A 26,257-nucleotide genomic window follows, 5' to 3' on the forward strand; every position below is an offset into this window, starting at 1 on the left:
TGGGTGTATACATTATATTAGCACATAACTGAAATTGAAAGACTGGGACATGGATTTAACATTTCTCTTTATTTTTTGATACAGCCAAAAAGGATGGATAGGACTAGAATAATGTAAGACATTCACACATATCAAACGTATAAAAAGTTATATGAAAGGACAAGGCATCCACATGTAATACAATAGGATGTAACACAATGCAATGCCTGATGAACGCAGCCATGAAGGCATTATGGTAGAGTTTATATCACATGGTGATGACAAAGGCAGGGCCACAAAGGTGGAGTAGTCGGTGGAAACACAGGACATAATACTAGAGGAAATTCCACCACTGCTTCCACAGATAGCATGCAATGCTGAATCACTATTGCCATGTTTTGTTAGTCATTCTGGTGATTTACTGCACCAGGCTCAATTGCAAGCGCAAGCAGCAATTTTCTTACCGAGGAATTCATTTCTGTGGCTGCAAACCAGGCTCAATTCAGAAGGAACAATAGGATAGAATAATGGAGAAGGCACAGCGCCAGGTTAAAATGAAACCAAATAAATGTAAGCTTTAATTAGCAAAATACAGAACAGCAAGAAAAGAATAAAATAGTATATAACTGACACGAACAGACTAAACGTACAAAAGTTAAGTAATGGCAAGAATAGTGGTAATCATGGCAACGGGAGAAACTGACCAGAAACTTAGGTCAAACAAACAAACAAAAACCACGCTTGAATGTTACAACATCAAATCCCATGTAACCGTTTTATTGATCTTAAGCTCTAAACAGAAAGATTTGGTCTGTGTTTTTAAACATTGCTACCTAGAACTGGAATGCCTCTACATTTCTATCGCCCTGCTGCCAGGACAGGTTATTGTAGTACTGCTGCGTATGCAACCTTAATACTTAGGAAAAACAGGACCATGATTTATATCATACAAAGCTTATAAGCTAAGAGATAATAATAAATGCACATCAAACACTGGTGTTTTGTTTCTATTTGCTTACAATTGTGCAGGGGCAATTTTATTTACACATGTGTAAAATGCTCTCAGTATGACTTTGAATAAAATGGCCCCTGCACAGTGAAATTACTTGATAGGTCCCGTTTTCAGCCATACAGCTGATAGTTAAAAGTAACTCGGTTTTTGATTGTGAGATCCCCAGGATGGAGTCTGTGCTCGGGAAATCTGTGCTCGTTTGTTTGTACGAAATCTCGCCGTCCACAAAGCATGCATCTAAAAATACTTAGCATGGTTCAATCAGCTCTAAACTATTTTGTAGGAGAAAAAAAAAAAAAAAAAGCTGATTTTTGTTCTCATCTTGCCCTTATACAATATCATCGAGTAGCAAGAGCAACAAGAGTTAATTCAATGCATGCCTGTAAAGCATTAAATTCACATCACAAAAAAATCAAAGCAATATTCACCATTTTTCTTTTTGCTGTTGCCTTAAAGCCCTACGCGACTTTAAAATGCTATTAGGAGTAGACTAGCTGATATGAAGTACTTTCTAGGCAGGAAAGCGTCATTAATCATGCCTGGCTGTGTAACAACTACCGAAATCTAAAAGATGTACTCTACTCTCAGGCAACGAGGATGGTGACATCTGCATGACTGTCAATTTGGAGGTTTCTTACACTCCTCGGTCTCAGGCACAAAAAGCATAGTTAAAATGCTCAAAGAGAAAGAATACAGCCAGTGGAACCAGTTTATGATGCTACTACCAACATCTAGGCAAGAAACAGAGAAAGGCAACTTTATATTTATCAGACTGTTCTTTTGACCCAACTGTTCTTGTGCAAGTTCTGCTGGTAATTTTTAGCGTAAACATATAGTTGGCACAAAAAAAAAAAAAAGGCTCTAGTAACAAAGAAGGCGAGATGGGCGATTGGAGAATAGGAGATGTGGAATAAAACCAATTTCGGTGCAGTACATTACCTCTGCACTGAATAAAGTGAACAAAGACGAAGGAAACACTACACTTTATCTGCATGCAAACATACGTATTCACGCTGAACATTCACCCACACACCTGCGCACATATACTGAACAAAGCCCTGTCGCAAAGGCAAAAAATCTGCAGCTGGGTGAATCCTGTGCTTTTGGTTCATTGTTACACTGAGTGATGCTGCTTTAGCCAATCAGTGCGCGGCCTGCTTGGCTCGTTGGGTGTGGCACTTCATACACAGGATCTTGCCATCCAGAGGATAGCAGCCATTTTCATCTGCTTCTATGGAGAGAGGGCGAGCACAGTCCTGCAAAGTAATTGAAATATTGATTATCAGAAGCTGAAACACCCTGTGACACACATAAAAAAACAACAACAAAAAAACCCCAAACAAAAACAACTATGTATAGGTCTTACCTCACAGCGGTAACACTTGAGGTGGAAGTTCTTGTCAAGAGCTACCACTCTGACCGTCTCCTCGCTGCCCGGGGCTGGAATAATGGGTTCATTACAGCTCACACACATAGGGGAGAAACGCCTACGAGAAGGGAGGTGGATTTGAGTTAATTACCTCAGTTGAACTCTTATGCATTCACACCCCTAGCTGAGGAAACACTGAAACAATCAGTGATATTCCACTGAGATGTAATAAAGTGTGTTGCTTCTGGGCCTGGCAACAAGTTGCAGCAAAGTTTAGTTGGCTTTGTCAAACACATTTTGAGTGAGCTCTAAACAAAGTTTTAAGCGATCTGATCAAAATGAGAAAGAGGTTTTAAAGTGTTCTTTCCTCTAGCATAAACTATCTCACTGATCATTTAGATGGGTACAAATACTGGAATCCAAAATTAACTGTTGGTTTTAACCACACATCCTTGTTCTGACAATGTTTGCAAGAAGAACTGCACCACATGATCACTTCTCATAAGGAATTAACAGAAATATATTATTTTTTTATGTGGAAATCCATAGTGACCTGTGGTAATCCTGGACACAGTAGGGGTTGTTGTTGTCATCAGTGATAAAGGGTGCCCCCTCAAGTACACAAGAGCAGGTGCTGCAGCGGAAACAGTGGGCATGGAAACACTGTCCAACTGCCTTCAACACACGGTCTGTGATCTTCTCCCCACATCGAGAACACACAGCCAGGGAGCTCTGAGGAGCAACAGCATGAATGTGAGGAGAATGGAGGTGAGAAACTAGTTAAACGTGCACCTTATATACTCAATTCAGCAAGAATATAAGATGAATAAATGTCTGCATCTCCTCACCACGTAGCAGTCCTCACACTGTGGTGAACCATCCCTGTCGTAGAACTGCATGCCCTGCAGGGGGCGGTGACAGGTCATGCAACAGAAGCAGGTGGAGTGGAAGAGTTTATCCATGGCCCTCACTGCTGGCTGAGTACGGGAGAGAGCCTCACCACATTTTCCACAAACCTCTGAAGAAAAGAGAAAGATACACAAACAACTTTATGAACAAGCAAATTCTCCGTCTCTTTACTCAGCTCTGGTACAACAGTGTAATAAACACAGATGGGAAACTTGTAGTTTTATGCATTTGTTTGGTTTGTGTAAACTGTTCTGCACAGTCAATATGTTATCCCAAAGATGCAGCTTATTTTTTAGGGTCATAGATGTAACACTGGAGAGACAAAAACTGACCACATTTAAATTGTAGATCACAAAGGATAAACTGTGAATATATTTTGATGTCCATAAAAATCTGCATTTTGCAACCAGTCAACAAACTGAAAGGTGAATAATTTCTTATGTCTGCTGAATATTTGCAGTTTGGGACATTAATATTTCATTGGTAATATTTTTTCCTGCATTCATTTCACTAAGATTATCAACAATCAAAAAGTTAAACCATTACTTTTGTTAACGCCTCTCCCATGCCACCAACTCAAGTTTTTCCAAACGAGCAGCTACTTAATGACTGTAATTAACAACAATGAGATTCAAAATTCAGCCACATCAGTGCACTCTCTGGAGATAATTATAATAAATTATTTTCTAATTAAATCAGAAAGATGCAAAATACAAGTGAAATAAAAGTGTCTTTTGATTTGAAGTTTCGTGTCTGCACCTGTAGGAGGGGAGGTGATGAGAGGTGGGTTCGCGTCCATGTTTCTAATGAAGTCCTTGGTCATCCTCTCCAGCTCCTCCACTTCTTTCATGTTCAGAGGAACACCTCCACCTGCACTAGGAACTGGGCCCGGGGGTGAGGGCTGCCACAGAAGAGGAAGAAGCCATAAGTGCATATGTATAATTTTTTTAAGGCATGTTATAGTTTCATACGCGTCTTATAGAGGATTTTGTTATTTATAACTGTACCTTTGCAAACACTGTGCATGTCCAGCATTCCTATCTACTGACAATCAATTATCTGTACTTCCTGTGACTTTCCACAGTACATGCAAAGCAAAAAGCAGGAACATACCGTCGATGCAGGGGTAGTTTTCATTGGCTGGTTAAAGGAGGAGGGCGGAGATGCCATCGTTTTGGGTTGAGGAGGTGGCACAGCAGAAGGAGTGTTTTGGTTTGCGTTCATCTGACTGGCAAAGGGAGAACTCTTTACGTGATTAGCAGCCGGTGCAGTGGCCATGTTATTTGGTGGAGCAGGAGGTGCAGGCGGAGCCGCAGGAGGTGGAGGGAAAGAGCAAGTAGCTATGGGAGGGGAAGGCTTAGGTGCACTGCTGGCAGCGGTGGGTGTCTGGTTCAGGTTCAGGTTGATTTTTTGCGCCAGAGAAGCTGATGATGTCGTCGTTCTTCCTCCGAATCCAGACTTGGGAGCCACGGCCGGCGCTTTAGCGAAAGACTGAGCGGCAGAGTTTGGCGCAGCGTTGTGATTGCCCTGTCGGTTCGTTCTGGCTTTGAGTTCTTCTGCCCAGGGCGCAGGAGGAGGGCGATCGCCCATCTCGGGAGGTGGGAGGAAGGAAAGGGCTGGTTTGGGAGCGGTTGGAGGAGCTGAGACCTTGGGTGCTGATGAATACTGGCTTGGTATCTGTGGGTGAAATAACATTAAACAAAAGATTATCATGATGGAAAAGCAAAGAAAAGAAAAACAACAACAACGCTAATTTCACGTAAGAATGGAGTTTTTCTGATTTACCATGAACTATAATTGAATTGAGGGAAGTTAATATTCCCTGCATGGTGAAATGCTACAAGCAGACACTATCATAATACTGAATGAGGTACTTTGATTAAAGTAAACACTGGAGGCGCTCCAAAGTTTGAGCTTATCAGAAGTGCTTCGTCTTTCTGACATTTATTTTGCAGGTTTTGAGCCAGCATTATTCTGCCTTGATCCAGTACTTCCCTGTTGGATTAAAAACACTCTCCATTTATGGCCCTCTCACTGGGTCCCTGGCAGCACACTCTGGCTTCATCACACTCTCATGCTCTCCACTCACTTCTGCGTGCATCACTCTGCCTCTCTGCAAGTGTCTCTTCTCTCAGTGTGAATCACCGGCTATCTCACTTTTTGTTTTCTCTTTCAGTCTGGTGCACCGTGCGAACAGTTCACTACTAATTGACTTCTTTCCACCTGAACAGACGAAGGGAGACTAATGAAACCGACCTGGTATGTCCCCAAACTATTTCTCCTGACCCATGTAGCATTACCTTTTTCTCTTCTCCACAGGAGTCAGTTTGTTTTTCTACAGCTGGCTTCCTCTGAGTCTTGTCATTTTGCTACTCATCTGGTTGTTTGCTCTGTAGGCAACCTCTGTTTACACTTGCCTTTTAAATCCATTTCAGGGATCTAAACACAAGTAAACAACCAAGACGTATTGCCATTTCCACCCGTTAGTACTTTGTTAATGTCAACATCTCGCTCAGAGGGTCCCAGTGCACCTGACCAAGGAGTTTCATGGCAGTTGTTTACACTTGTATTCACTGCTATCCACTAAATGCATTTTGAAAACCAAAATGTTTAAACTGTAGTCCTTATTTTCCTGTGCATTATACCTTGGGGTGGAAAGGTCCCTTGGTCTCCATCTCAGACAACATGCCAGTCAGAGAGTTGAGCTGTTTATCAAAACTTGTCTGCTTCTCCGTGAATCTCTGGTGGCGGAAGAATGGAGATCACAGAAATAAAGTTAATATACACAATTTGGGGAATCACGATGAAGCAAAAAGGATGGATGGATGAGAGAGGAGCAGAAATGTAGCTGAAGAGGTTACTTTGTTACAGACTATAAATACACAGCAAAAACATTAAATATGGATACTTAAAAAAAAACTAATGTGACCAAAGTGGGTACAATATGCAGCGCTTGAACAATTACTGATGTGACAAAACACAAAAATGAAAGAACGATGACAAACAAGCTTAAAAAGGTGATTATAATGATGATAAAAGCTTGCTATGTTAATATTTCTGGTTAGATGAAAGAGAATATTTTATTTTCAGTTACTTATCTGGCTGTTTGCTGATTATCATTTAGCACAGACTCAATGCTGATACAAACATGAGGTTTAAATCATATTTATATTATTTTACAGCCATTTTTTAGCACTTCCAAAAAGAATAATAAAAATAATTCATCTTTATGTTGCTCTTGTAGTCCAACAATCAAACTGGAACTAATGAAAGCCTACAATACACATCTCCACAATAAACCTCATAACACACTGCATGCCTAAGAAGTATTTTAGTGACGTAAATTGGCAATAATCCTGTTAGACTGATTTACCCCGGACTAATGCTAATATAATTTGTGGGAAAAATCTCAAAAGACAGCATTTCCTGCCAACAGTCAGTCCACAGACTCAATATGGTCACACAAAAATGTCCTAAATAATTATCCAATTATATTTAAATGCAGTTAGGAAGGAAGCAGTGTGCAGGAGGATGAAGACACCACTGTGACTCACCTGTGGGGTCCCCGAAGAACTGAAAGCATTGGTACTGGAGGCAGGGAGAGGTGGAGGAGGAGGGGGAGGAGGGGGAGAGGGACAGGTGGGTGGACAGCGGCTCTCCTCCGGGGGAGCTGGGAGGGGCAGGTCATCTGCCACTGGAGGTGGAGCGGGGAACGCGGGAGGGGGAGCATCAGAGGCAGTGGGAATGGTGGAGCATTCAGGGGGAGGGGCTGGCAAATCATCATCCAGTGGAGGAGGAGGGGGTGGGAAGTCTGACAAAAACGAGGAGGGATGATTGGTTAAAAGCATTCACAAAAATAACGTCCAAGTATTCAATTTAACACAAAACAGGACAACAAAGCATCAAAACTGTCTGGAATATTTGGCCACTGAGATCTGCTGGTTGGCTGTTGCACTGATGCCTGGTAGGTATCCTGTTATGTACTTTATGCATTAAAAGGCGCCCTGTGGAGGTTTTTTTGATAAAACAAGAAACATGTTTAGATTAGCAAAAGACTCTTGGTTCAATCGCAGGAGGAGACAAACTCTTTGGGTGTGTGTCAGGAAGGGTATTCGACATAAATAAATAAAACATTTGGAGATACTTGTGTGGTGACCTCTTGTGAATAAAGATGCAGCCGAAAGTGGCTTTAAATGCGTTTTTGGCATCTTAACACAACCAAATGCATTTCCTACCTTGTAGGAAATACATTGCATTTAAATCCTTACAACCTTTAATTTGAACTGTCTGATTGTTTGCATTTATAGAAGTGTAATTGTGCACAGCTCTAAAAGTAAAAACGAAATTTCCCAACAAAAGCAAGATCGCCCAGACTATCTGCATATTTCAGAAGAACCCTTAAAAGGCAGGCGTTAAGAGCACAGTAATGTAATGTGCTGGAGAGACAGACAGCACCACAGCCATCCTGTACTCAACTGTGAAGCTCTGCATGCTCTAGCATAAGAAGCAGCAGTGGACGGGATAGGGAATGGGGGCTTTTTTCAGTGGATACAACTTAATACAGACAAAAATAAACGTAAATACCATAACAGAGTGAAGGGGGCGGTGGAGGCAGGTCTCCAACTCGGCCAATAACACCTGTGCCTACTGGTGTTGGTGATGGAGCAGAGGGAGGTGTCTGACTTTTGGGTCGTGGGGGGGCCACAGAAGCAAACTTCTTTGGCTGGTTGTAGAAGGAAGGGGTGGTGACTTTGAAGTTCAGAGAGGATGTCACCATGAATGGCTTGTTGCTGTTGGAGTCCTCCATTTTCTGTATTTATCTGAGGATGACAACAGGGAACACAATGAGGGGGTACCGTACAGGAAATGTAATTTTTTGTTTTAAACAGAGAAACATGAAACAAGCTGCAGTGACGATCAAAGAGCTACAGCCTCAGAATTCCTACTGTTACAATCCACATGATAAAAGCAACGTTAATCAGCTGACTGAACTCAAAGGGCTTGCATTCCTTGGCAGCAGATGCACGTCCTGCATTTTTGCATTAGTGGTGATGACACAGCAGTGAAACGCTTGGCCAGACACAGTTGCAAATCAAAGCCCAATTATAATCTGCTTTAGACATTGTAATTACTCAACACTGATTTTTTTAATTTTATTTTTTTTTTACAAAAATATGCTTAATTGTTGTCACCTGTGTTTCAATTAAAACTGAAGCTGGTCTGAGCTTTACAAGTTAAGACAAGTTGTGGATGGTGGTGGGGCAGTTGCAAAACAAGCGGGGGTGGCATCTAGGCGCAGAGATCAACAACAATGGTTATCACAATTGAAGTGTGTGTTATCACATAGTGAAAATATTCCACAACTTTGCCCTTTTTTACAGACATTGTTGTGTCAGTGTGTTAGCCTTTTCATACAGGATTTCTCCAGATTCTGTGACACTTTGAATGAAATTCCCAAATTCTTTAAATTGTTGTATTACATTATTTCAAACCTCATCTTTTTTCAACTAGTTTTCCTTTATAAATTTTGGAATTAAATATAACTTAAAATGTGTTTTTTTCCTAGAACACCAAAGATAAACCATACTTTTTACACATTTTAATTACATGACCAGAAATAGCAATAACATGCACTGAATTCTACTAAGTAAGGTTCTTTGCCTTTACAATATGCTGACCAATCTTGCTTACTTATATTTTCAACACAGGGTCCCATTAGGAGCCAGTAAAAAAGCCTGAATTATATATGCAAATTAATTAATTTAGATTACATTTTTCCACAGCACTTTTCTTTTTTTTTTTTTTTTTTTTTTTTTTTTTTACACATGAAATAGGATAGATGACAAGTATTTTGCATTAACGAAAAATCAGCACAGTCTTAAAATGAGCATCTACTGGGTACCATCTCTATCCCTCAAGTCCAAGTAAAATTAACTGACCTTTATTGTGGCATCTCAAAAAATTTAGTTTGGACTAGAGCAGGGCGATATGCCCAAAAATATTTATCACGATATACATTTGAAAATTTACAATAACAATATAACTGACAATATAATTGACACTAGACAAAATACTTTACAACTCCTCAACTTTATTAGTGCAAACAAACAAACATCAATGTATTTTCACTTAAACCAGCAGCTTTTTTAAGTGCATTAAAGTTATATAAAAAAATGTAACAGTGCAAATGCAAATTCCTTGCTGAGAGTTTAACCAAAAGGCTTTTCCAGTGGAAATTGGCCGACATATCCTCAACATAACCATGTAGAATATCCACAAAACTTAAAAAGAGGTTATACACACACACACACACACACACACACACACAATACGGTAATATTATGTTGAAGCACAGTACGTATCACTCCGCGAGGCTCCTGCCTACGACAGTGCTCCGACAATCCATCAAGCGGTGCAGGTTCGTAGATTAGCAAAGTCGTACTGGAACATTTGACTGATTTTCGAGCGCCGTGCACATAAAATCGTTTCGAGGTCAGTAAACACAACCAGAATTCATACATAAGGCACACGGGATTATAAGGGGCACTGTCGATTTTCAGAAAAATCAAAGGATTGATTTTAAGTGTGCCGTATTTTCCAAAAAAAACACGGTAATAACGACGGCCCGCTAGCATGCTCTACCAAAAATAGTGCTTTGTTGTGTATCTAACGGATGAAAGCTAAACCAGTTCCACACCACTGAAGTTGCAGCATTTTTACAAACCAATTCTGGTTCATCCGTTTCATTTAACGATCCACTTTCGCTCTTCTCATTCTGCGTCGCCGCCATGTGTGTATGTAAACATAGGCACTGCGCATGCACATTTTACCCATCTTCTATCGCGATATTTCATTTTCCTATCGTTGCCCAACATTACACCGGTATTACCGTAAACGGTATGATATAGCCCAGCCCTAGTTTGGACCATTTCTGGTTTTAGTGAAATAGCAGTAAGGAAGAAAATAACCCATAAGCATTCTGCAAAACCAACAGTACTCTTTAAACAAAAAGGCTTTGGCAAATAGTCTACAGCGGAATGAGAAAGCACGAGAGAGCCAAGTGTGTGAAAATGTCCTGAGGCCATGCATACAGAGCTGACAGACACAGTGGCACTCCCCGATGTCAGAGATAATTTACAATAAGCAACACATGGTTGTTTACAGTGGTATAAAACGCAGCAAGTGCATGTTTTTCAGAGTGCGGCCACTTTGCTCAAAGTGCGATGGCAGCTATCGTAACATTTTTATGTAATGCTGAGCTCAAATATTTACTTCACATATGCTGGTGGATAAACAAACACTGACGTAAGTCCTGTGTCTCCACCGAGATTCCTCGCCAAGTCTGCAAATATTTCCCTGAAGGCCACCGGCCCCAGACATGACCTTTAGTCAAAAGCATGGTTGTTCCAACATAATCGTCCACGCACACAAATCCAACCCTGCATCCGATCTGTCTTAACTCACACACTGTTGCTATTTAACAGTTTTATTCTGAAGCTTTAAAATACATAAAAATAATGATCTGAACTGTGGCAAAAGTTGAACAACCGGTCCTTGGACGACTACTCCAGATATGGTATCGCCTTAAAGCCATGAAGTCATAACATTTGACAGAGTGAGTTGCACATGGAAACAATTAGATAAAGTGAAGGCAACGAGCAATATGTAATTTGCTGTGTCATTTAATCTTACTTGGCACTTTTTGGGTTCATAAATGTCACGGAAGCAATGTGTCCTAAATATTTAGATTATATTTGAGGAGGGTGGACAGGCACGTGTCTTCAACTGCAATCTGAGAAGGTGGAGTTGGAGTTCAAACATGGAAATACACAAACAATATAAAAGATTGATCAAGCTTCCAGGCCTGATGGAAGTCCCTCAAACCTGTCTTCTTTTTAAAGGCCAGCAGGGGGCAACTCCTCTGGGTACAAGCAGAGCACAGCTGTCTTGCTCTGTGACCTCAATAATACTTTCCTTATGCGTTTATGGGCTCAACTGCTTGTTTCAGGTCACACTGAATAAAACATGTCATCCAGTCCACTGTAGGAGTGAGAAAGGGGGGTTTGAGGGTATGCTGGGCAATTCATGTTCACCAAGCTCTCCTTTCAAAATAGCAAAGTATCTAAAGGTTTCATACGAGGACTTCATTAACGATGAGTGATGTCATGGTGGCTACGTCCATTTACACAGCCTATGTTAGAAAATTAGGGGAATTATGCCACAGCAGCAATGCTCAGTATGGAAACACAGGAAAGAACTGCTAAGAGGTTGCCAAATATTTTTGGGTGGTCATTAATAAGCCTGTGGGGCTCAGAGAAGTAAAGTTTATGTGTGGGGAAACACTGAGAGGAGTGCAAAACCGTTTTCTCAGTCGCTTGCAGTTTAATAACAATCCAGTAAATGTGCATCAATTATAAGCTTGCTGTACTGAAGGCAGTTCCTACAAAAGTTATGTTTTTACAACTGATCCGACAAAGCAAAGCAGTGTGTACTGATACAGCTTTCTTTGGTTCAACATTTCTATTACTGCAGAGGAGCTGCTGTGCATGGTTTTTCCTTAAAAAGGAAATAAATTCCTAGTATGTTAATAATGTTGCCAAGGTTCTTTTGATAGAGATGATGACAGACTGCCATGGAAATATTATCGAAAATATTTTGCTATCATAGCACTGAAATGGACTCCTTAAAGCAGAGACGTACTTTTAGAGGCAAAGATGCAGTAACTTTTACATAAAACATCAAGAAAATACTTTGCATTTTGGTTAAAATGTAGACTATTAGTTGTTGTTATGGAAAAAAAACGAGAGTTATCATATATGCTTTCCAAAAAAAAAAAAGAGATGGGGTTTGATACAGGCTTTTAAACTTTTATGTAGACAGAGCCGAAAGGATGGTAAAAACTAAACCAAACAGGAATAACAGTGAGCATTTCATCCTCATTCCTTTTTGTTGGGACACAGACAACGCTTCATGTTCTGACAAGACACGAAAACCCTCACAGCTCCTCCTGGTGCTCATGATTTACTAGCTTCTCTGATGAGACGGCAGTACTTCTGCTTTCAGGGTCAGCTTCCTCCAGCGCAAGATTTATTGATGGTAAACAATTCTAACCATATATGTCCAAACCAACGGTGTTAAAACTTTCACACAAGTGTCAGCTGCTCCACTGCGTCATGACGTAGTCTAAGGCATCCTTTTTTGAATCATAGATTGATGTGAAAGTCATGATTCATGCTTTGAGCATATTTTCCGTGCATTATTGAATACCAGTAAAAAGTTGTGAGCAACAGATTTCCTTTTTACAAGACAAAGTTTCATGAGATAAATAATCGCTGCAGCAGAGATCCTGCTTGATGTATCTAGCTTTTACCATTTCGGTTATTACATTTTTTTTTTGTAACTTAAGCCCCCTTTTCACTTAAAATTTGATACGAGACACGATGATGATTCATGTGTCAAAGGTATTTTCTAAAGGAAAATCTGAATAGCCACCCATCCTACATATTGATATGACCCTTAAACATTTATGTAAAATGGACGCTCTGTTACTTGTCGTTTTTAACAAACAATTGAGACAGCAGTCTGTAGCGTTCATTGGAATAACCAGTAATTGACAACTGTTCATGAACCACATTAAAATCAAATAAATAAACAAACAAACATCTATGATGAGTTTGCAGTTTCGATCCCTCGACATTTCAACCCTCATTGCTCAACAGCCTGTACTCTGTATCACATCTCTTTGCTCATTATCTGTTACACAGACTGGCACATACGCGACTGATAAATAGCCTCTTAAGCTGTTTATAGCCAGATACCTTTTATCAACCTCTCTGGTGTTAAGGGACAAGAGATCAGAGGTCACCATAATTGTAAATGATTGTATTATCCTGATAAATGTAAAAGATTAACAGAGTGTCTGATATTACACGGGTACTGTAACGCTGAAGTTACAGTAACTAATACCAATACAGTAATACGCATTACAATAAATTATGTTTACTAAATGAGATTCTACACCAGCCAGTCTTCCAGATACGTAATAATTTAGTGGTGCATGTGTTTGCATGAGTGTGCAAAGGTTTGATTAGAACTTGCAAAAGCAAAAGAAATAAAAAATGCATCTATCCCCATATAAATAAGTACCTGCACCCATGTTTGTTTGTTTTTTAAATTAAGAAGCCATGTCATTGTGGCATTTGAAAATGCAATTTCCTCAGAATGTCTTGGATAGCTCACTGCCCACCAGTTAAAACCAACTGGCCCAACATATGATAAAGCTTAATAGTGCCGCAGAAATTTAGCATTACAGGGAAATTCTCTGTAGGTGGATTCAAGTACCCAAACTGCTATAGTTACCCTTTTATGATGACTTCTTTGGTAAACCCCATTAGCCAAGATGGTGGCTTTCTTCAAAGTGGCTGTCAACAAAGTCTGTTTTTGGATAAGGGAAATTAAACTTGGCTTTTTGAATCATCTTCATGTCAAATCATACACATCACAATATCTGCTTCAGCCACACTCCTGGATGAAGCCCTTACACTACTCACTGGTTACCCAGTTCTCATCTGTGCCTCCCAAAGAGTCTTGTTCATGGTGACTCAGGATTTAGAGATTTATTCAAAACTTCAGTGGTTTGATTCTCGGCTCCTTCGTCTGTATGTTGGAGAGTCCTTGTGCAAGATACTGCACCCTAAAATTAAGGCTCATGCGTTTCATAATGTTAACTTGTGCTAGGTAATTATGACAGTGTCACCCTGGTTTTAACAGCTCAACACTTCTGTACCTTTCAGCTCTGCTCAACTTTATATTGAAAGAAATGTGTTAACAGCCGATTTCCCTCGGTTTGCCTTTTCTCCTTTACCTTCCTCTCGCTTCTTCTTTGCTTATAGTGCACACTAGAGTCACCTAGACAGAATAAATTAGTTTAACTGTAAAGTAGAATCTGAGCATGATGTGATGTAAACCATTTTGTTTCATTTGTAAAGAGGTGAAAGTGGCATCAGAGAGGCTCCACTACTTGCTGCAGGAATGGGAGAATAAGACTACTCAAAGAAAGAGTGTTCAGCCTTTTGGAAAAATGGCTGGCTACTTATTAACCTACTATCAAGACCTACTTCATGTTGAAAGTAGTGGCCACAACAGACTCTAAACAGAACACTTAGCTCCATGTGGCTTTCTAAAATGAGTGCCTTCTTAAAATGGGAGGCTATGAGTTCGCCCTTTAGTTACAGTTTCTAAATCAACAATAGTCCTCTTAATTATTCAAACAGTGATGATAAGCTAGCGTTAGGTTTCATATGTTCCTCGATGCAGTCTTGGGGGATTCAAGGCGGTGAGATCACCACACACTCAGGTCCAGATGCCCTGCTGCAAATCTTGAAACCTGATCCTTGAGATGAGAGAGACCCTCAGCTGAGGAACATTTCTGGCACACCAACTCAATGACATCACCCCCCCCTCCCCTTTCCCCCATTTTCTGCTTTCCCCTAATCACCATTTCCTTCTATGCATCTTTGCAGTGTTTTTTTCTCTTTTAACAAGACATGGATGTCTTTGCTTGCCCTCATAATCCAATGTATGTATTAATCTTCTGTAAAGGAGCACAGCTATAGATTTGTATCTCATAGTCTTTTCTGAAAATCATAGTACAAGTGGTGGGTGAGAAACCCCGGTTGCGGTTTCTTACCAGCCACTTGAACTGAATGACATCACTTGAGGATGCACTTAGTCATTTCTACATTACAGCTGTGATGAAGGATGGCATCGTGCAGGCCGAGCATAGATCACATATGGTGCTCTTTAGCTTTTGAACTTTGTATAAACGCCACATGGCTGGACAGCTTTAACAGAGTAGAAAACCGGCACAGTTGGTTTTGATTCCTTCATACCAGAAACTCATTTTCACCAAAAAAGAAAAAGACTGAGGTAAAGTGTAAACAGCCTAACTACCTGAAGGATATAGAAACCAGTAGGGTTATTGCACTCATCAGCTTGGCTGCAGGCTCACTGCCTTAGAAAACTGGGATACTTCTTCAAGACTATAAAATAAAGACCTTAGGCACAGCATGAAATAATATTTAAAACTGTAAAACCAGGGCATTTTGTGGCATGCCTTCGGTTATCGCTGCTTTTTGTCCTGGACAAAGTTTAACACGAACAAGCTGTCTCTGAAAGCAGCAACTATGTGGCTTTTAAGGAAAACTTTATTCCACTTTTGACGAGGATGGCTTTGAACTTAGCAGTGGCCTGTTGGTTTATGGTTATAGAGGAACTAAATTTAGTTAATATACTGTGCTCTAGCTTTGTAAAAGGAAGCACTGAAACACGATGCCTCATTAAACAAGTCTATGTCCTAATGCTACTGAAAGAAAACAAAAACACCCACAGTATGTGGATACTGTTTTCTTACAAGTGACATAACCACCATGCCCACATGGGATGAGTAAAAACAACACAAAACCAAAAAAACAAAACTGCTGTAGTCTCATTTTTTAAGCCAAAACAACACTAGGAATATTAAAGAACAGCTATCCCAAAGAAAACCTAACAGTACTTCCAGTATTTCCTCCCTGGTTAGACACATTATCTGTGACTACTGTGTTGTTCATGAAACTCTCTATTGTTCTGATGTTAATAGCACACCCGGTTTCTGGGAAAGCGTGTCTGGGCCACGGGTCACTAATGCGGGAGACAAACAACTCTTTTGAGTCCAGTCTTACAGGTCACTGGACGTGCACGGAGCAACAGTGCTGTGTTCTGACGCAGCTGGATGAGTGATGGAAACAGGAAACATTTCAAAACTGGTCACATCATCATCCACTGGATTATCACGTCAGACACTTACACCACCAAAAACTCTTTCTTAATGCATTTACATACAGTCTAGTGTTGGCCAAAGAGGAGTCACAAGGAAGTGAGAGATGAAAAAAGTGATTTGAGACAAAGTGTTCCTCTACAATAACTCGTGCCTTTTGATTCACAGCTCCTACAATTAAGGAGGATTGCTCTTTGCTCGATTTAGTCCTTGTTCTCATATCTTTTAGTTGCCTCACCAACTTACAGAGGCGTCAGAGATCATAATATTCCCAGTCTTTGCAACTGCACCACACAAACCTCAGACCAGAGTGTTCGTACTTTAAGTTGTTCTTAAACACAGCTTAGTTACTGTGGCCTTGGGTTAAGGCTCCTTGAGTCCTCCTAGTCAGAGGAATTTAACATTCTCAGGGTTGCAGAAATCTATGCTAAAAATGGTATATCCATACAAGCCCCAATTTCCTTTAATCCGCTGAGCACTAATCGCATGTTAGTATGCAAAGCTGTACATTTGTCTCCACCACTGCCTGCTGTTATAATTTGCCTGTTAGTGACTGATACTTTCCCTCCATATACCCTACACATTCCTGATATTTTACACCACCGTTGGACACTTGCATTTGTAAAAGCACAAACCAGTGTACAGCCTTATTCCTTTCTAATAGGCAGCTTAGTTGAGCTTAGCTCAACTGATACTAGTGCAGTCCAGCTCTATCGTACTTTGATGAAGCGCAGACATTTTCAGTTTTTGTTGACAGTGTCAGAAAGGTGATGTCTTCTGCTTTATTTTGGGTGTGGTTGTGACAAGAATAGTCAGAAGTGTTCTAAATATTTCATTCACCTCATTATGGCACACAACAATAAAGGTGTCAAACATTTGGCCTGGGGGCCACACACAACTCAGTTTGTTTTGATCACTTAGAATTAAAAAAAAAAAAAAAGAGAGAGAGAGATCCAACTTAAATTATTATGAAGAAAGATCAACAAAAAAGAAGGTGCTGTGGTAAAATGTGACTTCTGGTATCTGCTCAAAAATGATTTTCTATATTTAAACTGCTGCAAATGAGTCGTTTCAATATGACTTGGTAACATTAATGATACCAAACCATTTTGAGCCAAGAAGAACATTTTATCACAAGGCAGAAGCTTTAACCAGTTTATGGCAAAGTGACTTACACATTACATTTATTTATCTGGGTAAAAACGGTCATTATTATTTTGTCATAGCTCTTTTGACAGCAGATAACAACAATAAAAAATATCTAACATTACAGTTCTATAAAGATATTTAAAGTGGCCACAAAGGACTGGACTGATTACAACGTAGAACAAAAAGTGAGTACAATAACCCAGCGTCTTAAAGATGCTTACAAAACAAGCATTTTTTATTTTATTTTATGCACAACTGCTTCGAAAATTGTGTTGACTACATTATATCACCAATATAACCAAAGGTACTGCACAGAGAAACATCCGAAGTCACTATCTAGCAGATGATCACTATTTGGCACAGCACTGGGCCCCACCTGCAGGAGGGGGGAAAAACCTGATGTAATGGTTTTACTGGTCCGGCCCACTTCAGATAGTAGGCTAGCTGTGCACCAAGAACTAAAATAAGTGTGACACCCCCCCTGCGCTGAAGAGTTGAAACAGCTATGCTTACAGCCCTAATCAATGGAGTTATAACAGCGAAGTCAAGTTCCACCTACTGGCACAATCAATAGGTTTAACATACTCGATGTACAGTAGTTTGCTGCTCAGTTAGGTTTACATCTGTTGGTCATTACTTTGACAGCTGACAGGCTTGGGTGAGCGGCAGCTAGGGTACTTGAACCAGCCCTTCATTAGGGCAAAATTAAGGATAACAAATGAAGGGTTTACGCTAAAGCTTGCTAGCGTAGCTAACGACGTGTCCCAATCAGGTTAATATTAACATACACAACGCCATGACAACGTTAGCCCATCCAGTTTAGCTTTAACACACGTTAACCCCAAAATTAAACCAACAAAAACATATTTTTACCGATACTCACCTGCACCGTAGGTCAGCTGTGTGATAACCTGCGTGGCTTAGCATCAGTCACACTAATGGTACTATTAGCTCCGCACACGCCCCTACACTCCCAGGCGACTCATGCTTTGGTCAGTAGGTTTCGCCCCGGTGAAACGCAAACACCACTGCCCCTTTTTTTGTAACGTTACCACATATGGAAACCAGTTTGTCCCAGTAGCACTGTCATCAAATCTAATAATTGTGCTACCCTGTGAAATAAATAAAAGCATACAGCTGCATGGCTAGCTGCCTAGCTTAAACAACTTTTTTTTCCTTTTTTTTTTTTTTAGAAAAGCTGGACTTCCTGCAGGAGCTTCCGCATAGCCATGCCTTATCATCAGTATCATCAGCTGGAGAGTGGATTTGTTCACGTTCAACGCTAAACTGCTAGTCTGACAGAGACACCAGGGAAGCCCCGCACACCACGAGGTGTCTTTCTGCACCATTGTTTTTTTTAACGGTAAAAACCGAACCTTATGACAAATCCACACTGCTTGTCACGCCAACAAAGCTGACATTCCTTCAACACCTCCTTCCGAGTAACGAAAATCTGCCCTAGCATGCCGCTGCAAAAGGACTTTACCTTATTAGGTAACCTGTAAAAATTTGCTCACGTAACTAAAGCATGCCACCACCTCCTTCCATCCTGATCCCAGTCACAAGAGAGACATTTACTTACCCTGTTAGCACAGCTGCACTGTGGATCTCCCTTTTACTTCCCCCCTTTTCCTTTTGTTCTTCTTCCTCCTCTCTGGCTCCTGGGCTGAGTAAGAGTTGTCAGTAATGGCAACTTCTCTTTCTCTCTTCCCCTCTCCAGCTATTAGACCCTCCCCCTTTGCTTTTCAGCCTGGAGAAAGAATGACACCATCCTTCCAAACAAGTTCTTTCTCGTTTGAGTCTGGCTTAGGACTTGTGCATTACTATGTAAACAAAATCTCTCTCTCTCTCTCTCTCTCCCTCTCTCTCTGTGTGTGTGTGTGTGTGTTCATAAACTGTCCAGTCAGACCCCCTCTTCGTCCTCCTCCTCCTCCTCCTGCTCTCTTTTCTCTCTGGATTCTTGCAGCATTCTTCATTCAATGACATCAACCCTGTTGCCTCTCCTTGTAAGGTCAGAGTGGGGGAACGAGGGAGCAAATGGGAGGGAGAGATAATGGGGCTAGAAGCTTGATTAGATGCAGGCACTGAAAGCAGTCAGCGGGTTTAAAGCGCTGTGAGGCACAGTGGCTGTAAAAAGTTGACCGCTTCTGCTTTTAAACAAGCTTATGAAAATATACAAAGCTGCATTTAGTGCCGCTCTTCTTACCTGCCTAGACTAGCACAGCTCAAGATCAGGTTGTAAAGGCATTATTTGTATTGGTTGCCAAGTGGGCTGCCACATCATTGTTTGCTTTGCAGCAAGACCGTAAACGTGGAAAGTCTCTGTGCGCATGATTAGTAAACTCGATTATAGATACCAACTGCATTTTATCTGTCCCTGTAATCAGGATGTGCAACCTGGTGTTAAAGTGACACCTCCCATCCTGTAGCTTAGCCACGTCAATGACATAATGCTCTTTTGTTTCTCACCAACATCCAACTCACATTGTTCACACAGCCTACCTGGTGTGAGTCATATATCACCTCTTCACGTGTAGTCATTTTTCTGTTTTATTAAGTAAGTCTTTTTTAATGTTTCATTTCAGTTAGATGGAGACACTAAAAATAACAGAGCATGCTCTCAGTTCTCACAGCAGTCACACTTTGTTCTTGTTTAGGGCTAAAATGATAAGTAGATTAACTGATTAACAACTGGTTATTTTAAGAACTTGATGGTCATGTTTTAGCTTCTAGTACTGGCAACTTGCTTATTTTATTTGGTCATACAAAACCAGAAATTCCACGATTTTACTTGTTTCATTTTTTAAAATGATTTCCTTACACGTTAGAGGGCAAACATAACTGAGCGATCAAGTCTTCTGAAGACATGGTAGTGTGTAAACATTAGTCTTCACAATTAAAAGTCAAATGAAAAGTCCCATCCTGTGTATTTCAACATATAAACAAGGGGGAAAGCTGCAAACAGAATGTTTATTTTGTGCTTTTAGCATGATTAATGTTGGAGCCTGAATGTTGGATTAACCTTTTAAAAAGCAAATGTGTATCACATGAAAACCATGTGAGTCATCTTTATTTGTACACACATATATTAATCGTCTCATTGCACATTCTCATCGCTGCTGCCAACTCACAGATCGTCATATGATGTTCAGGTTGAGACAGGACAGAGTTGCACTTCAGTCTGATTGTGAAACCGTAAGCAGAGCTCTCTGCTCAGTTCCGTTACCTCTGCAGCGGCGCTTGTGTAACCTGTTGCTGCCTGATTCATGTCTGTGAACTACAGGGTGTGGTCTGTGGGGTCTTTGATAGCCTATTGTCCGGCGAGGAATGTTTCCAGTCTCTCCACATTTCCAGTGGGACAAAAATATGTTGAATTTCCACCCAGAGGTTTCCACAGAGAATGAATATGCACCCCATCCAGGGTGGGGGCTTTTAGGCAGATGACAAATGTTTGTGTGTTGTTCCAAATTTCCTCCACTCTCTTGTGACTGTTTTTGACGGGTGAAGGGTTTAAGCTAAATGACACATGTTTAATGCTCTTCTCCTCCTTTGTTTTTTTTTAAACCAGGTGGTGCCTTGGTGACTGAAGTTTGGATCAGGCAGTGAGAAGGCAGCTCCAGGGTCCAATGAGTGTGAAGGTAAGGCAAAAAACAGGAGGCTGTTGGAATCAGAGCCAGACAGACTGGAATGTGGCCAAGCCTTGGAATGAACAGTTCCTCCACCCCTCCCTCGCTAAAGTGCCATATCCCCCCCCCCCCCCCTCTATAATGCTGCATTTTTTTCACCACTTTTCTTCTCCAATTGCTTCATTTCTCAGTCTGTCCTCCTTACGCTGCAATTTTCTTTCCTTTCTTTCTTTTTTTAAATTTTACTTCTCTCTGTCCACCACATACTGTGCGTGAATCAGTACTTAGTACGTAATACCTCAGTGCTTATGATTAAAATCCTAATAATTTCCTGTCCATACAGAGGCATGGTCGCTCCATCTCGCTCGCTCGCTCTCTCTCTCTCTCTCTCTCTCTCTCTCTCTCTCTCTCTCTCCCCCCCCCCCCCCCCCTCTCTCTTTTAATAATTTCTTGAGAATGTGGGAAACCATTTGTATGCAAGGCGATTGAAATGTTTTTAACTTTGAACTGCTCATCCAGAATAAATTAAATGATCCATAAAAACTTATCTTGTACATAAATGCATCTTTACCTTTTTAATTTTGTGCCCTTGCTTTTTTAACATTAATAAGGTAATTAGGTAACATTTAATCCAACTCAGGTTATCCAGTGACCCCTTTAAAGAACTTGTAAGAAATAAGGCTAACTTCCACTTTTAAATTCAGCAAACAGTGGTTTCAGCTGCTTTTCATGGCTACTGCACCACATTAAGAATCGGTAAGCCCTGTATCCTCAAAGCAAGAAGGTCCTGGGTTTGAATCCAGGCTGCGTTTTTCTCTGTGGAGTTTGCATGTTTTCCTGTTATCTCTGGGTACTCCAGTTCCTCCCACAGTCCAAAGACATGCATGTTCGGTTAACTGGTGATTGTAAATTGACTGTGTTTGTGAATGCAAAACTGAATGGTTGTCTGTCTTTCTGTGTTATTGCTGCAAGCGACTGATGTCCTGTCAAGGCTGTACCCCACGTCTCTATGGTCTCTATGATATGGCCTGCAGCACCTCCACGACCCTGAATTGGATAAGTGGAAGAGAGTGAATGGTTCTGTTATAACTAAGATAAGATAAGGCACAAGTTACCCAGTATACTCACTATCAGCTTCAGCATTAGAGTAATGCATGCATTCTTCACCTTCTATACAATCAGTTGCCAGTTTATTGAACAGATAGCTAAACACTAATACAGACCAAGATAATTATCCTGCAAATAAATGTCAGCAAAGGTTCTACAGATGTTGTGTTTACTTTGTTTATCAGGTTGCCAGCCTGAAAGCAGGCTAAATAAATTTAGACTGGAGTGTGAGAAAAAGCCGATGAAGAATCTTTCATGTGAAAATCCAGTATAAACACAAAGTGTAGCCTGCAATGGATATGCAAAGCAAACGGCATGCACATAAATCTGCAAAGCATAAATTCCAGGTGCACATCAGCCAAGATGAGAACCTGCATATTTGTGGCAAAACATGTCCTCGTCACTCAGCACTGAGAGGAAAAGTCTCTTCGCTGCCAAACTGGCTTCCAATCAAAGCCAGGGTTAGACTGCAGTGTTCTAATCCCCCCAGCAGGTGTCAGACTGATATTCATTACTGTGCTGCACACAGCCCAGAATCAAATGGCTTGAGGTTAGAAGATTCCCCCACGTTCTCTGACAGCAAGCAAATCGGCTCGAGCTAGAGATGTGTAAAAGACAGAGGTGTGTAAGGTGGAAACCCGCAAATTCAGACGTGACTCTTAGAGATGCTGAGAAGCTGAAGGAAACGAGCTGAACGCAGAAACGTATCTAAGGACGAACATGCTGCATGGTGGTCTAGACGAGGAGGGCTGGAGCGAGAGAATGTAGGGTAATTGCGGGAGAAGAGGAAAGAGAATTGTAAATAATAGAGGAGAGTTGGGAACTCCTCGTACGCAAGGTTTTGCCCGGTGTAACGGCTGCATAAACACATATACGCACAAGTCATGCACAGAGAGACTCTATACCACCCACACACAAATATAAAACAGCCCAAAAATATGTGTGCTGAAGAATCCAAGCTAGAAACTGTGGCTCAGTGCGCCAGCTAATAATACACATAAACTCTATTCTCCCACTGGCTAAAACAAAGCTAATGACATAAACTCGGTCATTAGAGAATGTCTTATCAGAGACTGCCTCTTCTCATAACAACATTTATATTGCTCCCTTGTTCCCACCCACCTCCTACACCCCTTGCCTCCTCAAAAACAAACAATTTAGTAATTCCCTCCCTTTTTTTTTTCATTCCCCCTTCATCTTCTTTTCTCTCCTTGCCTTTCGCATCAGTTCTCTTTCGCCAGTTTCAGCCAGATGCCACCCCTCCTCTCATCCCCTTTCTCCTTATGGCTAACGTAGCGAAGGCAAGTGTGTAACATGTGGTTCCAATTAACACATATAATGACACACTCTAGCAGTTTGATTCATCACAAAAAAGCCAGACAAAACAGTAGACAGTCACCGACTAAAGGTGGCAGAGGGTGGAGAAAAAAGGGCCTTTCTCAAAGGAGTTTAACCAGTCTGAGCTAGTTTTTAATACTACCTTTAGAAAGACTGGAGCAGGCATTCCTGTGCATCAGCCAGAACGCCTTTAGATTGTCTGAACAAGACAGTATTGAAGCTGGTATTCATTATCCTTGAGGTGTAACCTACATAGCAGCCAGGAGCTGATAGACAGATAGTGACAGGTACATGAAAATCATTGATTACAGAAATTATCTGGGTGTGAGTCCCCAAGGCAACATTAAACAGGAGCCACTGCATCTAAATTCAATGCAGCATCATCACCCGAGATAAGAAAACAAGAGATGCGGTGACAGGAACATGATAGAAGTCGTCCGTGTCATGTGTTGCGAGGCCGTTTTACGTCACGGTATCTTTTTTTTTGTAGTCTCTGCGTGTGAGAGAATAAGTAATGAGACGGCGACGACGATGAGAGGCAGTCACATTTGTGAGTGGCCTATGCATCATGCGTGAGATTAGTGTCAGGAATTTCCTCCATCTATGGCTGACCTTGTCTCACATTGCTAGGCGGTATCATAGATCACCATATTGTCACAGACTGCCTGAAAAGGCTGCTGCTAAAATTATTTTCCATTATTGATTAATGTGAAAATATTATCCTCGGTTAATCTTTGCTCTACAAACAAAAAGAAAAAGAAAGCAGTGAGAAATGTGTTATGATATCTTCTTTTGTTCAGCTGAAAACAACAACAGGAATAATTTGTTATGTGAGAGATTTAAAAGCGGCGTCTCATGAACTGGGATTGTGGGTTCTACGGCTCTTTAACGGTTAATCGATTTTCAAAATAGTCAATCAATTAACCCTTATAGAAGCACAATGTACAAAGTGTTGTAGGAGAAAAGGAGTATAAAACAGGAATCCTATTGACAGGGAAATGCAGGTAAAGCAGGATAGATACGCCTAGATTAGCTGAGGATTTTAGAGACTTCCACTGACTGACATGCAGTGATGGGCAGATGGAGTGAGAACTGAGACAGAGATTTAAAACAACAGCGTCAGCCAGTCAGCTGCAAACAGGGTTAGAGGGTTCAGGTTCATGTTATAGAAGTGAAGCTGACCCCTGCAGAAACCCCTGTGGGAGTTGACAAACAGAGCTAATACACATGGAAATCCAGAGTGCAGGGATTGGCTGGATTATGTATGATTTCTAATGTCTGGCACCCCCCCCCCCCCCCCCCTTTTTTTTTTTTTTTTTTTGCAGCATCACAACCATGACTGTATATTTCCAAGTGACCGTCATTTTCTTTCATCCATTCTGGAGTGCTAATTTTTATTTCACACAGCATCCTCTCCACACCTCTCCCGCACATGACTCCACTGTTCTCTGCCTGCCTTGCTTCTCATCACTCCCTCCATCTGCGCCTTTTTTCCTGCTTTCTGTTCTTCCTTCCATCCATCTGCCCAGCTCTTTTCCCTCTCTCACTCTCTCTCTCTGCTCTTTACCCAGAGAGTTCAAAGTGAACAAAGAAATGACCACAAATAAACCTGTCTCCAGACTGCTTAGAAACAGCACACATCAAAGTAAAAATAAATGCACGATTTCATAGAAAACCGATGAGAGGAAAGGTTTTGGTATGATGGCGTTATAGATATAGTAGACGGAGGGTGCAGAAGTCATAATGATAATTGTTTTGGTTTATAACGAGGTCTTCTTTGAGCGCTAAGTTTAGTTTAGGGAGGAGTGATGTAGGGCTTTTAGGGAAGGGCCAAAAGGCACATGCTGTGAAGAAACTGTGAAACAGGTTGTGTCACAATAACCATTTTATCTCGATTATCTTCTTTTTACCCTCTTTAGAAAGCAAAACTGTAGCTGAACGTAAAACGTGATTAATTACACAGACTTAATGGAAAGAGGCACAGGTCTAATGAGAGACGCAGAAAGAGCTGTAGATTAAGGAGACAGGTGTTTGTTTTTGCTTTTTTTTTTTTTTTACCAGAATAGAGAAGTGTAGCAGGCAAGGTGAAAAGGGGATAAAAAAAAAGGCAAAAAAGGGGGAATGTAATCCTTAGTGAACAGAAGAAATAGGCGCAGAGATGACTGTGGGCGGATCAATAGTGAGGGATGACAGAGGGAGGAGGTGGAGACTCAGCAGCAGTTTGACTGTGAAGGAAAACCCTCTGCTGCTTTTTTCCTCTCTCCTCAGGATTGTTTCATGTTGGTGTATGAGAATGTTTTTTGAGCGATGAGTGTTGGGGAGGTTGGGGAGAGGGGGGTGCAAAGAGGGAGGAGGTGTTGGGTGATTGAGAGGGAGATGGCGAGGGGAGGAGAGGAGCGAGGAAACCGCTGCAGTGCATTGTTAGGCTGAACGCACACGGGAGAGGGAGACAGAGAGAGAATCCCCCATTTTAGCTCAACAATATTACAGCAGTGCAGTGATATCTACAACAATGGCAGACCGACACTCTCAGCACAGCTATTGATCTTAGTGATGGCACGTCACTGCACACATACTCAGTCCAATTGTTGTTTGACCTGTCTTTAAACGACTGCATGTGGTGGATATTCAGATATTTTGTCATCGTCACACTCTTTAGGTTAAATTATTTGCGTGAAAAGTCAGAACTCCTGCCACTTAAATTAAACATTAAAAATCAAATGTTACAGGTAATAAAATATGTTGATATCCTTATTATTGATAACTATAATAAAAAAATATATGATACATGTTTTGAAATAATTACAGTAATGCATCACATCTTTATTTAGTCCTAATCTTTTCCCCTCAGGCATACTGACTTACTAACCGGATCTCTTCTAAGACACTGCACTGGAGAGAGAGCAGCAGGGAGAGAGAGAGGGAGAGAGAGGGGGTGAGGGAGAGAGAGT

General features: G+C 41.0%; 1 protein-coding gene across 2 annotated transcripts; it reads right to left on the bottom strand.

Annotated features, from left to right (window-relative positions):
* Positions 1-54: 54 nt before the first annotated feature.
* zyx (zyxin) lies at positions 55-19,187 on the bottom strand. 2 transcript variants are annotated; one of them, XM_085291794.1, is made up of 10 exons: positions 18,119-19,187; positions 7,854-8,089; positions 6,824-7,080; positions 5,915-6,010; positions 4,383-4,946; positions 4,029-4,170; positions 3,209-3,378; positions 2,914-3,092; positions 2,358-2,478; positions 55-2,247 (listed from the first exon to the last, which is right to left on the bottom strand). In XM_085291794.1, exons 2-10 carry the CDS (start codon positions 8,074-8,076, stop codon positions 2,134-2,136), a joined length of 1,866 nt encoding a protein of 621 aa, XP_085147920.1. In that variant the 5' UTR covers positions 8,077-8,089; positions 18,119-19,187; the 3' UTR covers positions 55-2,133. The 2 variants fall into 2 exon arrangements, with proteins under 2 accessions (XP_085147920.1, XP_085147919.1); XM_085291793.1 differs by having other exon boundaries at positions 18,818-19,186.
* Positions 19,188-26,257: the final 7,070 nt, after the last annotated feature.

The sequence above is a fragment of the Mchenga conophoros genome, linkage group LG11 (genome assembly GCF_057382185.1).
Source record: "Mchenga conophoros isolate Kocher_MC1m ecotype Shallow Benthic linkage group LG11, M_conophoros_male_GT1.1, whole genome shotgun sequence".
Lineage (NCBI taxonomy): Eukaryota > Metazoa > Chordata > Actinopteri > Cichliformes > Cichlidae > Mchenga > Mchenga conophoros.

Excerpts from the sequence above, each read along its gene's own strand:
- zyx (XM_085291794.1), bottom strand. The coding sequence starts at position 8,076 with ATGGAGGACTCCAACAGCAACAAGCCATTCATGGTGACATCCTCTCTG. Across the intron at positions 3,379-4,028 it reads CATCACCTCCCCTCCTACAG|AGGTTTGTGGAAAATGTGGT; the intron begins GTGCAGACACGA and ends TCTTTTCTTCAG. Across the intron at positions 3,093-3,208 it reads AGTGTGAGGACTGCTACGTG|AGCTCCCTGGCTGTGTGTTC; the intron begins GTGAGGAGATGC and ends GTTGCTCCTCAG.